The sequence below is a fragment of the Harpia harpyja genome, chromosome 1 (assembly GCF_026419915.1).
Source record: "Harpia harpyja isolate bHarHar1 chromosome 1, bHarHar1 primary haplotype, whole genome shotgun sequence".
Classification (NCBI taxonomy): domain Eukaryota; kingdom Metazoa; phylum Chordata; class Aves; order Accipitriformes; family Accipitridae; genus Harpia; species Harpia harpyja.
The window spans coordinates 66,444,222-66,458,969 of NC_068940.1; the positions used below are offsets into that span (position 1 = coordinate 66,444,222).

Consider the following 14,748-nt stretch of genomic DNA (forward strand, 5'->3'; position numbering starts at 1 on the left):
TAGCTGGCGTGCTGGGGTCCCGCGCACCAGGCGGTGAAGTGACGGGCAGCAAAAAGCGAAGGGAAAGGAGAAGAGCCCACGCGCGCTGGCGGAGAACGGGGCACGAAGGGGGCGCAGGGAGACCGACCCAGCCGGGGCCGGCAGGCCAGCACTCGCGCCGGGGCCGGGGCCGGGGCCGGGGCCGGGCTCCCCGGGCCGCCGCCGCCCTCTCGCGGCCGTTGGCGGGAGCACACCCGCCCCACGGCCCCACGGCCCCCGCCCCACGCCGGGCCGGGCCGCTCTGCGGCGGGCAGGGAACGGCCGGGGTCCCCGGGGGGTCCCGACAGCTCCACCTCGGCCAACGGCAGCCGCCTTGCACTAAAAATGGCACTTCCCGCCGGTCGTTCCAGGGTAAAAGAAAAGATACAGCCCGCGTACATCTTCTGATGCCAGAGGCAAATCAGAAAGAGCCTGATGCAAACTAAAAAATAAATCAAGGTCTCATGGGCACGTGGCTGGCAGCACGGTTCCTAGCCCCTCTGCGTACACCTGAGCAGCGTTAGACACGCCGTGAGGGCTGACGCACGGGCTTCCCGTCCGAAGGACAGGGAACCAAAACACAGAACGCGGGTGACTTATCGGAGGGAACCACTGCGGCCTCAGCACTGGCTCATGCCTGACAACACATTCACCGTCTCCCCGCAAAACAACAGCCAAGCTTGGGTGCTGATGGTCACCGTGAAACCCAGGTTGTGGGTTTTTTATTTTTTTTTTTTTATTTTTATTACCTTTTGTCTTTTTGCTCACAGCAGCAAAGGGCCCCGGGGCTTTAACACCAGCATTTTTCTCCCACTGGGCTCCCACGGCCTTGTAAAACCTCCCAGACAGGCCAGGGTACTTGGAAAAAATGGCTCCCATCACTATTAAGAGCTCAGCAACTGGGGGAGTTGGTTGGATTTTATTATTTTCAAATTTGGGAGATGTGAATGAGCTGGGCAGCTTGCCACAGAAGTTATCCGAAAGGGAAACAAAAGCACCACGAGCCATTTTCAGGAGAATACAATGTGACCTGCAGAAAGGCCTCACTCTGACTCACTGGATGAACAGCCACAAAAAATTTGGTGGAACTTGCATGGATTAGGATTATCTGCATGAATAAAGGTTGGCGGGTTCATGCCCTAAATCCTCGGAATTTGTCAGCTATCCACACCCAAATTTTATTGTCTGTTTATAGGTCACGGGGGTATTTGTGAAACATGCTCGGTAAGCGTGCAGTATGACAAGAACACACTAGTGCTTTCTCTCAAGATGAGACCAGCCCACACATAAAACTTGCCAGCCAGCCCTCATTTTTTTCTACTGTCTTTCTGATGCAAAAATTTTACCTGTGACCCTCCCTCTCGCAGGCTCGGGGAGCAGGCACGGGGTAGGGTGACACAGCTACAAAAGCCCAGTGCCTGGCCTGTGTCCGTGCACTGCATCCGTGCGGTGTTCCCAAGAACACTCCTGATGCACGAAGCACACGGGCTATTTTCGGACTCACAAAAGCAGCTACTTGTCACACAGGAGACGCCCACACTGTATGCTTGGGGAGACTTTCTGCTTTGTTCCTTGTAAGCTGCTTGGATTTTAGATTAAAACAGGAAGCAAGCAAGCAAGCAAGCAAACAAAAAAACCCACCAAATCCCCAAACTTTTGCACATTATGGGTGGGAATAGCAAAACGTCTGCAAGAGAGTGGAGATGTGTCCCCCTCGCACACCTTCTGCAATAAGCTGCAACTCCCAAAACCAAGAACCCCTACTGCTTTCTACCTAGGGAACCTTAGAGGTATAGCAGGTAAGAAACCGAAATGACCTTTGTTTCCCAGGTCATCTAATCCTCAGAGGAAAAGCCGCAACAACTCTCTACAGTCATGTGGAAGTCCACGTACATCAGCCTGAGCAGAAGGCGGATCTGACTCTGACTCTGTGGCACTTGCCCCAACTCATACTGTTTAGGGCAAAACAGCAGGTTGTGGCATTTGCAGTTGCTGGCAATGGCTTGGGTTCCCAAGCAGCCCTCAGCCCAGCCCCACTGCTTGCTCAGTATTTCTCTACTTGACCTGCAGCATTGGTCTCCTTCCAAGAAGGCTTCTAAATGTAGGTGAGGTAATAATTTTAACAGATTAAACACTTCCAGAAGGGGAAGCGTAGAGTATTTCCAAATTGATACAATACGGACCAAATTAAAAGAGAGGTCAAGAGTTCTAATTTGTAAAGATAGAAAGTTGTTAATCCTGATTCTGAGCACAAAAGCTAAGTACTCTGTAGGCAGTCTCTCAGTCCAGTTGACTAATAACTGGTAACAAAGCATGAATTCTGTTTGCCTTTAAGAATAAGACTTACTTTTAAATTATTATTTGTGAAGGAAGGGAAAGAGAGAAAGAAAGAAGACTCATATATTTGCAGAACAGCCTGGTTCCTTAAGAAACCTTAAGATACAGTCCTTAAGGGTCATATCCATGACACCAAAAGCAGTTTTCTCCAGTTAGAGGAGCTCTACCTAACCAAAGCACTGTGGGAAAAATCTAAATTTGTTTTCACTTAAGCAGCAAGTCAGAACTGGGATGGTGTTAGACACATGTAGTCCAGGTGTTTGCCATTTACAATTTTTGCTGATGGTACAAAAGCCAGCTGTGCAGGGAATCCAAATGAAGCTGGGAGAGGGGGAGGAACTGGAGGCCCACTTAAAACCAAAGTATTTAAAGTAAATGTTCATTACACCTTAAAGAGGAAAAAATAAATAAAAAAAATAATTCACATAAACCTAGCAGATTCAGACCAAAACCAAGAGAAACTGAGTTATTTCAAAGGTAGTACAATGTATTCAGGGTCAAGAGAACAGCATGTGGAATAGCGGAAAAACATAGTGTAACTGAACAATCCTTTGGAAATGTCCCACCTGAGATTACATTAATGCAGTAACTACATAGAGTTAAGCACAGCTTCTGAAAAGACATAAAAGAAGCTAATCTCAACCTTACCCTGAAGTGATAGAAGAGGTTAATTTACACAAGCAGCAAAATGGGAGTGGGGGGAAGGAAGTGGTTAGAGGTTATTAATACAAATGATCAAAGCACACACCAGGTCAACACAAGCTACTGTTTTCACCTCAATAAATGAAATCTAACCCAACTATAATGTAACTCTTGGGAAAACGTCCATTGTAATAGTACAAAAGAATAGCAATCATCTTGAGCACTATCTACTGAACCCTTAAATTCTAATTATGCTTGTTTATTGGATTCTCCTGAATCCAGGCCCACCCAGCATGTGCCTGACTCAATTGCTATCTGAAAAAAAGGCAAAACCAGAATACCACACAAAATTAGAAAACATAAAAGCAGAGAACAGATTAACACTAATATCTTCAAAGTGTTGTATGGAATGCCCAATAAATGCAAAAGAACTCCATTATACATATTTAGGACAGGAGAGAGAGTATCTGTCCCTGTACCAGATTTCTCCCACTAAAGTTCCTTGTACTGTGCAATGCATTTCCAAGTCAAATTTTAAGACCCTTAATTTCTCCAGCCTCAAGTACAGTAGTGCAGTCCCTCTTTACATCCTTCCAGGAATCTGTTAATACCACTTCCAGCACAGTCCTCTGGCTCTCCGATAGCAACATCCTCCACCCAAAAGCTTGCTCCAACATACTGAATCAGACCCGCTAGACCCAGTCCTCAAAGGCTGCACCTGTATATCCTTCATCACACATCTCTAGGATGCTTGTCAACCACACAGCATTTGTCAATAGTGGCTATGCCTCAATACCTTCTCTCACACATATTCCTAAGGGCTTGAAAGCCTGCCAGGGTGACCAGTTTCACCTCACTTTATTTAAGAAGGTAAATCCTTTAATGACATTTCATTTTCAACTTATGAAATGTGTTCTACTATAGGCACTTCACTACGGGGCAGCCCACAGCAGAGACTGTCCTCGTAAGAATTACTGAGGACTCAAAGAGGCAGTAGGGCTTTTCTTCCACTGATCTTGCAAGGCTTACCAAGGAAAAGTCAAGGGAAACTGGTCCTTTCACTCTAGAGAGCTCAGTCTTTTCAGAGGTCAAGGCTTTTGAAATGACCTTCGACCACTCTGCTGCTCTACTAGTGCTTATTATCAAAAGGATACACTAGGTTTTGTTTCAAATAGGTGTTTCTTTATTTCTTGCCCTAAAAGACAAATATAGGGAGGCTATGGTAATTACATTAGTCCCACCACCTCCAGATGACCCACAAACAGTATTTATCAGTCACTGCAAGCAGTTGGGCAATCTGAAATCAACAAATTAGTGGGAATAAAGCAGGAGCAATATTATAATTATATTTTCCACGTTATCACTGACTAACACTAGTGTAGGTGTTAACACAGGAGCTGCTATAAGAGTCTTGGGTTCTCAGCAAAAGAAAGTTTAAACCTGAAGTACCCAAGTAGCACAAGTACGTTCTATTAGAGCACTGCTATGCTTTCTCCTATATCCCACCTCAATGTGACTGAAGCTATATGTGGTTTTTTTCCATACATATATATGGTTTGTAAACCAGCTTGGACTCTGCTAGATGGAAGACTCCATTTAAATACAACTCTGCTACAATACAGTGAATCTCCACTAAATTACTCTTTTAAGGCCTCACTAAGTGGTGCCTGCTTTTTTTTTTTTTTTTAATCCCACCTTTCTTTTCATCTGGGTGAGGGTTTACATCCAAAGATAAAGGCAGAGAGATCCCTGTCAGAAGCACAGAGCAGAAAGCAGGGCTGAGCTGGAATGACACAACTGTATCTTTGGTTCTGCATCAGGGAACTTGGCATATAGGGCTGTCTCAATACCATTGGTAGTTTTAATATTGTCTTGTAAGGCATCATGCTGGATAAGCCTGGGATGATAAATGCTTCTGACTTGTAGCACAGAAAGCAAAGGTGTAGCAAAGCACAGATGGGAAGGTAAAAGCTCCCTCTTTAAATGCTTACTGGGCTCACGACAGAAGATACTGCATGTAGTCGGTTGGACAATAAATTTTCCAATGCAAATTAATTAAACCAAAATAATGAAACACTATTCTGAACTGAATTAAACTCTACCACAAGACACAAGAGAACCATCTGTGCTGCAAGAGAACCTCCAAACAGGGATGGACAGGTGCCAGCACGAAATCACTAGAGATGTCCCAAGGTAGACCATGCTGCTTGTGAACTGGAGCCCTAGCTTAGGGGTAGAATTTAAGGTCCTGTTGACACTACCAGAAACCCTGATGTTATGCTAGCAAGGTCAGTTTCTTTAATTTGGGAAGCTTGTATTAATTTGTCTGGTATGACCAATTAGCATTGTCTCCACTGAGATGGACTGATGGCCTGAACTATGGCAAGTCCTTTCTACTGCAGACTAGACCAAAGTCTGAAGATGGGGCAGTCATTGGTGTTTATCTCATCAATGCAACAACTTTAAAGTAGAAAGTTAAACACGCACATAAATGCTTTCAGATACAAGGCAAACATGAAGTGTACACACAACCACCTTTTCTTGTAACCCAACACTCTTCTTCCAGCCAAGTATGTGAACCACAAGATAACATTCACTTGCACTGGTATTTGCCTTGTGGCATTGGAACACAACAAGACTGGAATATAAGAGCTTCACAGATATAACACACCTACAGAAAAAGTTTGTTACTGTACAAACAGGTGAACAACACAAGTACCCAACAAAACTGAAAATTTAAATACGACTTTAGTGGCCAAAACACATGTAACTGTTATGCTTGTGGTAACCGAGTGGTTTGAGAAACAAATACTTGTATCCTTTCTCCTCTCCCAAAGTTTATTTACTTTTCAGTTTCTCAGGCCTGTCCTGATGCTTGCACTAATTGCTTAGGACCTCTTATAAACAGAAGCAGAGAAAAAGAAAATAAGCCCTAAAATAGTGATCAAGAGGACTTGAAAAGCTGTTAACATTTAGCTAATAGAAACCAATGTAATGTCCGAAACGAGCTTAAGCTTGTTCTTAAAGAGAGTAGCTTTCAAATGGGTTGCATTCCATTAACACTGCTTCTTGCTACTTGATGGTCTGTTGAGCATTCATGACTTAAGACGTCAGCTATAGGTCTCTTACCTTTGGAGGCTTGAAGGGATATTCTGGTGTGAATGTGATGTCAAGGAAGAAAACACCTCCCTCATAGACTGAACCTGGAGGTCCTAGAATGGTTGATCTCCATTCATAGATGTTATCACCTTTGGGGCCAGCGCTACGAGATGAAAAAAACAAATGGTTTAGGAATATTACCACAGTTCAAATAAATATAACCTCTTACATTCTTCAAGTATGATATGGAAGAAAGTTTTCAGTGTTATACTTCATACACCCCCTGAAGTAAAGACAGGGATTAAAAGCAGATTGAATCCTTCCAAAAATTTCAGAGATCTTACCTGGACTTACCAGTGTTCCAGACTGCTCAGCAAAGCTGAGAAACTAGAGGTGGGGTATGGTTTTCAGCTTCTCTCACCTGACATTTATAAGAGCAGGACTGCCCAGAACTACTCCTAAACATGCTACACAATCTCAAAACAACAGAAAAGTTAAGTTTCAAAGAAAAATTTCCTACTGGATTTCAGGAATGGCTCTTCCAGCTCAGCCTTAATAATGCTGTACTACATGAAAGACCACACTAAATAAATTAAGGACTTATGTTGATTTTATTAATCTTGTGTGATCTTTAAAATTAAAATATATTCCCATATTATTGCTAAACCAAGGCTCATGGTATAACTGAAGGAAGCCAAATACATGATGATACTCTTAAATGTAAAAATTTTCTACACTTTTACCATTTTGCTACAGCGATTTCTAGAACGAGGCCATAAGAACTCATACCATTGATATTGTTTGTATTGTGGAACTGCTTTTGTAAGGGGAATTAAAATCACTGTGTCAAATTAAAACAGCGCTTTCTCAAATCAGCTTTGTCTAATTCTAGATTCTCCCTAACCTGCCAGCAGCTCACCAAGAGCAGTACAAACTAAAGGTGTTGCAGAACACAAATGTCTGTTTGTTGAAAATTAGTTCTACTGAGATCCTCAGACACTTGTATTCTGTAGTGTGCCATATGTCACTATTTCTAAGTACAGCTCAACCTATAAAGCCATTAATGGTTTAGGAGTCCATCGCTACCTCTTTCTTTCTGTGCTGCTATGGTAGTATTTTATCTGTAAGATGCCAGAGCTGAAAACTCCCTCTGCATAAGGGGAGGTGCTGACACAGCTTTTTCCATCATGGATGTGCTATGACTTTGGAAATGTCTTCTCCCCTTGTTCTGTAAGGGGCCGGATTTTAACATCCCCAATACAAGGAAAACCAGCCTTGCTCTTCTTTCCCCATTCTTTTAACAAGGTTAATGTAAGACAGAAGGATAAAAAAAAGGCTCTTTTCATATTATAACAATCATGGAGTGGTATTACTTGAGGGAAGGCAATCCAATAAATTCAATATATACATGACAATATGCGTTTGAGTAATGTGAAGGGAACCAGAGTAATTGTTAGGTGTTAGTAAGTGCTAGAAATAGAAATACAACTACGAAAACATAAATTCTCAATGTAACGGCAGTGATCAGAGACAGTCTTTTTTCCCCTGCTCTTGCAGTACCAGTGAACATGTTCCTGACAGCAGGGGAATCAGGGGAGACAAATGGAGTTAATTCTGTTATCAAACCTAAAATTTTATTTTCAGATTAAGCTAAAAACAGAAGTTCACAATACGTTGGTGCTAAATAGTTCAACAATAGCAAAGCTATGACTAAAAGCATGCTTCCAGGGGAAGGAAAGCATGTAAGAAACCAGTAAAGGAAGACAGGTTCTCTGCAAAGTGATGCACCAGCCACTAGGGAAAGATTTCTCTCCACAGAACACAAAATCCCACGCAGCTTAAGATCAGTACTAAATTAAAGTAAAAGCCATTCCATCCTGAACACTCCTGGCATCCTGCTCCACCTTAATGACTTGTCCCTGTCCTATGCAGGTCTATATATTTGGGCACTCAGTACTCTCCAGCTACCACTTGTGCATTAGACTGGAAGAGCGTTGTATTTCGACAGGAAGCTCTACCTCTTGAAAGACACCAGCAAACTTACTGAAAAGGACTCTGGGGCACCCTTAGCCACCACTCCAAGGAATCACCTCTTTATGTACGTATTAGCAACCTACTGACACACTGCCATTACTGCAAGTTGCACCGGTGATCATCCTCCCCTCCCTCCCCTAAAGATGGAGCTACTGAATGGAACAGGTACTTGAGCTTTGTTAGCACCGATTTACTGTTGGAATTTATATCACGAGAACTGCCAACTGGGAGCACTTCAGCACTCAAGAAATGTGATGTGCGATTAGCACTGAATACAGCCCTCTGAACCAACGAGAAATATTTCAACATTTTGCATTTTATTTCCAGCTTCAACCCAAAGGACTGTCAATAAAAAAATCCCACAGACTTAACAAATAATATATTATTATTTGTAATAGTCTTAGAAATCTCTTGTATCCCATCAGGTTTCCAATTAGAGCTATCACTGCACGCAAGTAATATACTGCTAGACCTCTGTATTAAAAGAGTGCAACATCTTTGTACATCATCAGTAGGCTTTAACAGTGATGTACTAAGCTTACCTTTTAAGCTTTTCATAATTCAATTAACAGAGTGAAATAGCTGTAGATGTCCAATTTTACATATTAACATTGATTTCTTGTAAAGGAAAGACTGAAAGAGGAAGATGCAAGTCAGCTTCAGAGTGCAATATTTCTCGGATTTAAATTAGGATTAGGTAACATCAAGCAAATCAAGAAGACCTAGTGCTTAATAGAAAAGTGACGATGCTGGACCACAGCATAAAGTACAGTGGCATTAGCTTCTGGTGGATATATAAAAACTGTCAAAGGTTAAAGATTACATTCTTTGTTTAAAATCCTTGCAATTATCTGCTTCAAAAAGAAATTCACTGATGCATAGATACAGGGCTCACAGGCACAGCTGCCACCTTGCCTGATGTGTGTCACCACTGCTCAAATTAAGTGTCTAGATCTACTAACACAACATTTTGAAGCTGTCCAACATATGACCACTGGGAAGACAATTTTAACCAATTAAAATAGAAACTGTTTTCATTGCAAGACAAGAGTATGAGAGCAAAAACTTTCTGTATTTAACTCAATAGCCTACAACCTCTTCACTTCCAAAAAAAAGAAATGAGACAAAGACCAGTAATGCAGAGTGAAAGATGACATCCGAAAGAAAAATGAGAAAATCCCAACCCATCATTATCATATTAGGCAGCATATGTTACACAGCAGTGCAACTGAGATCTTTCTTCCCTGGAAAAAGAGTGATATACTCAGCAAAGATGCCCTGCACCCACTGTAACAACTGTTTCTGATCATTCCCAGGTTGCTGCTGGCTTATCCTCTGGACAGATGTTATGACAGTAACACCCTTCGGAAAGTGCCCAGTGCCAAGGTAGTTTTTGTTCAAGGACTATCTAACCTTCCAAGTCCAGAAGCAGCGGTCTGAATCCTCCTGGTAAATGCAAAGCAGAGAGAAAGTCTTGGCACAGGTGAGACTCAAAAGTTCTGCCTGGACCAAGTCCCAACCAACGTTGTGTCGCTTTAGCAAAACCTCACCTTGCTTTGCCTCCCATTGCTGGCAGGCGCCATGTTCTTTCTCAACTTAAAAACCAAACAGGTAAATTAGAAATGCCCACAGCAGAGGCTGGGGACCAGAATGATGCCTAGGTAAATTGGCTGCATGCTCAGATGCCTTGCAGTACTGAGCAGTTGTAAACATAAGACTGTCACAGAGATTGAATGTTCATGGAGAAGACACACATACACCTTTTCATGTACTGAAAAGGCTGAAACGACAGATAGTCTGCAAGAACAGCCAGCCTGTGGCTTTTTCGTGTTTAAGCCAGCCAGGTACAACCTCCACCCCAGGCATACATTACATGATACCACTCTCATATTTTTGGTGCACAAACTCAGCTCCCAGCTCCCTCCTCCCTCCTCTGCCTGTGTATCCCTGGGGAAATCACTCAAAGTATGCCTACGCCATGGAAGGAAGGCAGGATTTTCTGGTGTTCACCACATGCAGCTAATGTATGAAAATCCCTGGGAACACACCGCTGGTACTTTCCAGGAGAATGACTCAGAAAGAGTCCACTATTGATGTCAACTTGCTAGTACATTTGGAAACTACCTAGCCCTCTCTAGGAGTTGACCAAATGGTAACATAAGCTTTTCCTCTAGTGAAAATATAGCCCAGTGAATACTTCAGTTCCTCTTCTTTGAGATATGGAAAGCACGCAATAGCAGGTCACAGTAGTGATAAATGAATCAAAAATTAGCGATGCTACAGACACTAGGTTAATACCCTGCTATACCACAGAGGCATATATTCCTTTTAAAAGCTAACTAATTTAGCAGAGTAGTTTAAAAATGCCAGACAGCTATTTGCCAGGGTGGTGAGAAGGAGGGCAATTTCATGGTATGTTGAAGTAAATAACAGCTAATGAAAAACTACAATATGTTTCATTTAAAACCACAAGTGACAAAACCATGAACTCATACTCCGACTACTCCATACCCTTAGATTCTATTTCTGAGGCTATTTTGCCCTGAACAGGAAGACTCTGATGCAAGTACCTAAGCTGTTTTGAAGTTGCACACTTGTGGAAAATAATTTCCAAAAACACTGCAGACATGACCTTTTCCAAGGGACATAGCTCAAATCAGAAAGCAAACAACATACTAACAGTGCATGGGAATTCCAAGGTGGCAGAGAATCTGATGATCTCCAACGTAAAACTGCACTGTTACAAACTGATACCAACATTATTGTTGTTCTTGTTGTTTTATTTTGTAGTAAGAAACAGTGAATGACTGAACATGGAATTGCATCTTGGCCATGTATACATCACCTTACTAGGCAGCTTTAGGAAATATTTAGTTGACTGTTAGAAGGTCTCTTTTTAACTTCTCTCCCCCCCCCCCTTTTCCTTGTCTTTTCTTTTCTTTTTTTTTCCTCCTTTTTTTTTTTTTAAAGATGCAAGCCCAAAATGCATTAGACATTTTGACTGGCAGGAAGGCAGCATAAAGTTCTGGTGCCCCTTGATTTTCCCTCCTAATCCACCCCACTCCTGACCTCAGGATAAATATGCTTTCTTTCCTGGTAGTCCACCAAGTGGGTCCACGCTGAGCTTGCCCACCTACATTGTCAGACTGAATCTGGTGCAAAGATTGCAAAAGTACCCCAGAAGTCCTAGATCACTGGGTGAGGCAGGTGCAGGGTCTACAATGAAGCAGGACAGCTCATCTAGCTTAGCTACACACACACTTGCAAAACCCTTCATTCAAAGAAATTTTGCTCTACGGATCTCTAAGCAAGCTGTGTTAAAAATGGGAATGTCAAAGAACAGAGTTAAAACCAACCAAACAAAAAAGCAGCTAGTTCTTTGGCCACCATGTCACTTCCAAAACTTCCTATTAATGCATAGCTCTAATTTTAGAAATAAATTGTCACCTCCTGCACATGCTTTAGCTACCAAAATGTATTTTTATTATTATTTTTATTACTATAGCACTGAGACACTCCATTCACAGACAGAACCCCACTATGCTAGGCATGCTACAATGCAATCAAAAAACTCATGTATACAACTTACACAGGTTTTTCAATTATCAAATAAGCATTAAAACATTACACAATTATTAGGAAAAAATTCAACCAGACAAGACAGAAGTAGTTAAAAGGATACCCTGGGCCATCCATTTAATTGCCATTTTCTGGTCAAGTAGTTTAAAAGTGGGATATAATTTTTTTTGCCTCCCATTTTTAGTCAAAGAATGGAAATGAAAGGAAAAGGGGAAAAAAAAAAAATCACAACACAACGAAACCCCTCCTGGGCAACCGTGGAAAGTTAAAGGTAATATACTGAATTACCACGTGACTACATGAATCAGAGTGATATTTTTTGCGCACTGTCATTATACACAGCCAAGCTGGTCCTCTGTGTTAACACTAGTTAAAAATGATGGATTGACCATAGGTGAAATGCCTACGAGCTCAAGGAGAGACACAGGGAAAAGACAGCAAGAGAAAAAGTTGCAGCTGGCTTTAATTAAAGCATAAGAAGGGAGCAAAGGAGGGAAAGGAGAGGTAAGTGAGCAAAGATGGAACATTATATCACTACAGCAATCCAAACTATAAAATTGTGAAAACAGAACTTAATTCTCCTTCTAATGCATGTTCAGGGGCATGGTTTTCAAGTACAAAGCAGTAAATATTATTATTTTTCTTGTAACTCATGGAAGGTACTGTATTTTCTGTCTTAAATTTAAAATGGCAGTCACAATATTATTGCACAATGGTAAGTACCTTACAAATCCCACCACATTTCTAAGAGAGAAGAGCATGCACTAAATTTCTGTTTTAGCATCTGGGAAAGCTTTTCCCTTAAGTATCAGACTAATGTAAAATTGGGGAGGGGAGGTTTGAAGAATTGCACATAAATTGCACAAAGCTTAAACTGGGGGATAAATGGTGCAGCGAATTACATTCTTACGAGGTTAAAAAAGGAACTAAATAACTAAATAGCTCTGATAATGGAGCTGATAAGGTGTTATGCAGGGATTTATGGGACTTCAAGGAAAACTGTTTCAGGGGGATTTCTTTGTGGGAAGGAAAAAAAAAAAGACTAGGTTTTCCAGTTTATATAAAAAATACTTGGCAATAAGATCACACAACAACCAAGAGCCTTACTGTTGCCAAGATCTCACTCTTTTCAATTACAACAGGAAGAGAAATGCCCAGGAGTACTTGCAAATCTAGGACCTTTACCTGAAATATTTCAGTCTCTGCAAAATATTACTGTGAAGTTACTACTAAACTACTTGGTGAAAAGGCCAACCCTCTTGAATAATTTCACTGCGGAGTTTGATTTTTAAACCAGGCTTCAAAGATTTAAAATAAAATCTCAGTTAACAGTGAGGTCAGAAGGAGACTTACGATATTCTCAGGAGTGTGCTGCAGCTCTATTTAGTTTAACAATAACCACTTCAATTTAGGAGCAAGTCCTCATAAAAAGGTTCAAGAGAAATTAATCCATTTAGCATTGGTTCCAAAACTGAAAATAAATCCAGCCTGCTCAGCTCTCAAGGGCTCCTGTTTTCCATTGCAGTGGCTTCTTCCTAGCCTTCTCCACCTCAAAGCACTGGAAGTTTGTCCTACTACACGTAGGAACAGCAAATCGGTCCAACATGACTGCAGAGAGGCTGTTGCAGCAAGTCTGTGGCTTTAGTATGTACAGGATGCAAATACAGAAAATGTTAAATGAAGTAGTCAATGAAATTATTTTCATTGTATGCACATCTGTTTTCCTTTTCTCCTCATAGTTATAGCTTGACACTGTGACCAAAAATTAAATAAATTAAAATGTACTGGCTTATATTTGACCTTGCATCTCCCATTAAATAATACCCTGCACAAGAAACAATAAAACAAATTGGGAAAGAGCAGAAGAGAATCTGACTCGCCTAACAATTAGCAACGGCTTATGACAAGAAGATGTGATGGTAGAAACTGTGCTCTGCCAGCTTAACCTTGTGTTATTTTTACATCAGTTTCCTTCCTGCCATTTGTCAACTGGACTATTAGCTGCCAACATGGGGACAGAAATTCCTTCACATCATCAGACCTCATTTCCAAATTTAGTATTTATGACACAGATGTGTAATTTACATTTGGTAAGCAAAATTAGGCAGTTTCACAAATGCGCCATTTTTGCAACTACACCATTTGCTTGGGGCCTTTTCACATCCCAACAGGTTTCTGGAAGTTGGTATAGAAACATATCCAGTAAACCTATTTGTTTCTGTAATTGTAATGCTTTCATAAAGTAAACATACTCTTAAAGTGGTTGCCCAGCATCAAATTGACAGTCCTGTATTTAAAGACAATAAAAGAGAATCAATACTATTAATAAATATGAAAGTTCTTGTGTCACTAATCTCAAATGAGGTGCACCCCTCAAAAGAGAACAAAAGCTCTGCTTCCTCCTGGCACTTACTGGGACATAGGTTCTTCACACATGGAAAAGAAACTACCCCCTTGGACAACAAAACAGTTCAATAATGCCCCCTTGCCCCCCACAAGCAGCCCTAACTGTGCTACATTAAATGATGAGAGCGTTCTCCCCTAAATACCATGCTTTATCCAGTAGGGAAAATAGAAATCCACCACAAATAACCTGCCATTCCAGAATCAAGCTGGGACCTACATCTGTGTTTCTGTCCTCCATGCCCATCTCCTGTCCTCTTCCTATCAGTGTGGGAATATGAAAGGTGGTCTCAATAAACAGATAAAAAAACCCCAGCACGTCATAAATATTTAGGCATCCTGTAACTGTAAAACTGCTAAGTTTGGACCCACATGATCCGGAGGCATCTGTCTTCACAAGTCACTTGCCCTGTTTAGGGGAAAGAAAAAAAAAAAAAAAAAAAAAAAAAAGATCCCACCTATTTCAGAAGTCTACCTATCCAGCATTGAGATAACACAGTGGACTGGTTATCTCAGACTTTATCATCAGTTTGCCCTATTGATTTCGTTATAACTAGTAATTCTGTAGATCAAGAAATGCATATGCTAAGTAACTTGGACTGAAAGGGCAACAGCAGCTACAAACCAGCTTGGAAA

At 41.4% G+C, this 14,748-nt stretch overlaps 1 protein-coding gene across 4 annotated transcripts in view; it reads right to left on the bottom strand.

Annotated features, from left to right (window-relative positions):
- The window catches only part of UBE2E1 (ubiquitin conjugating enzyme E2 E1), a 47,398-nt gene that overhangs the window by 2,121 nt on the left and 30,529 nt on the right, over positions 1-14,748 (bottom strand). For all 4 annotated transcript variants that reach the window (XM_052798146.1, XM_052798137.1, XM_052798156.1 and 1 more), the window contains one exon: positions 6,127-6,259. In XM_052798146.1, the coding sequence (XP_052654106.1) occupies positions 6,127-6,259 (133 nt within the window). The remainder of the gene's footprint in view (positions 1-6,126; positions 6,260-14,748) is intronic.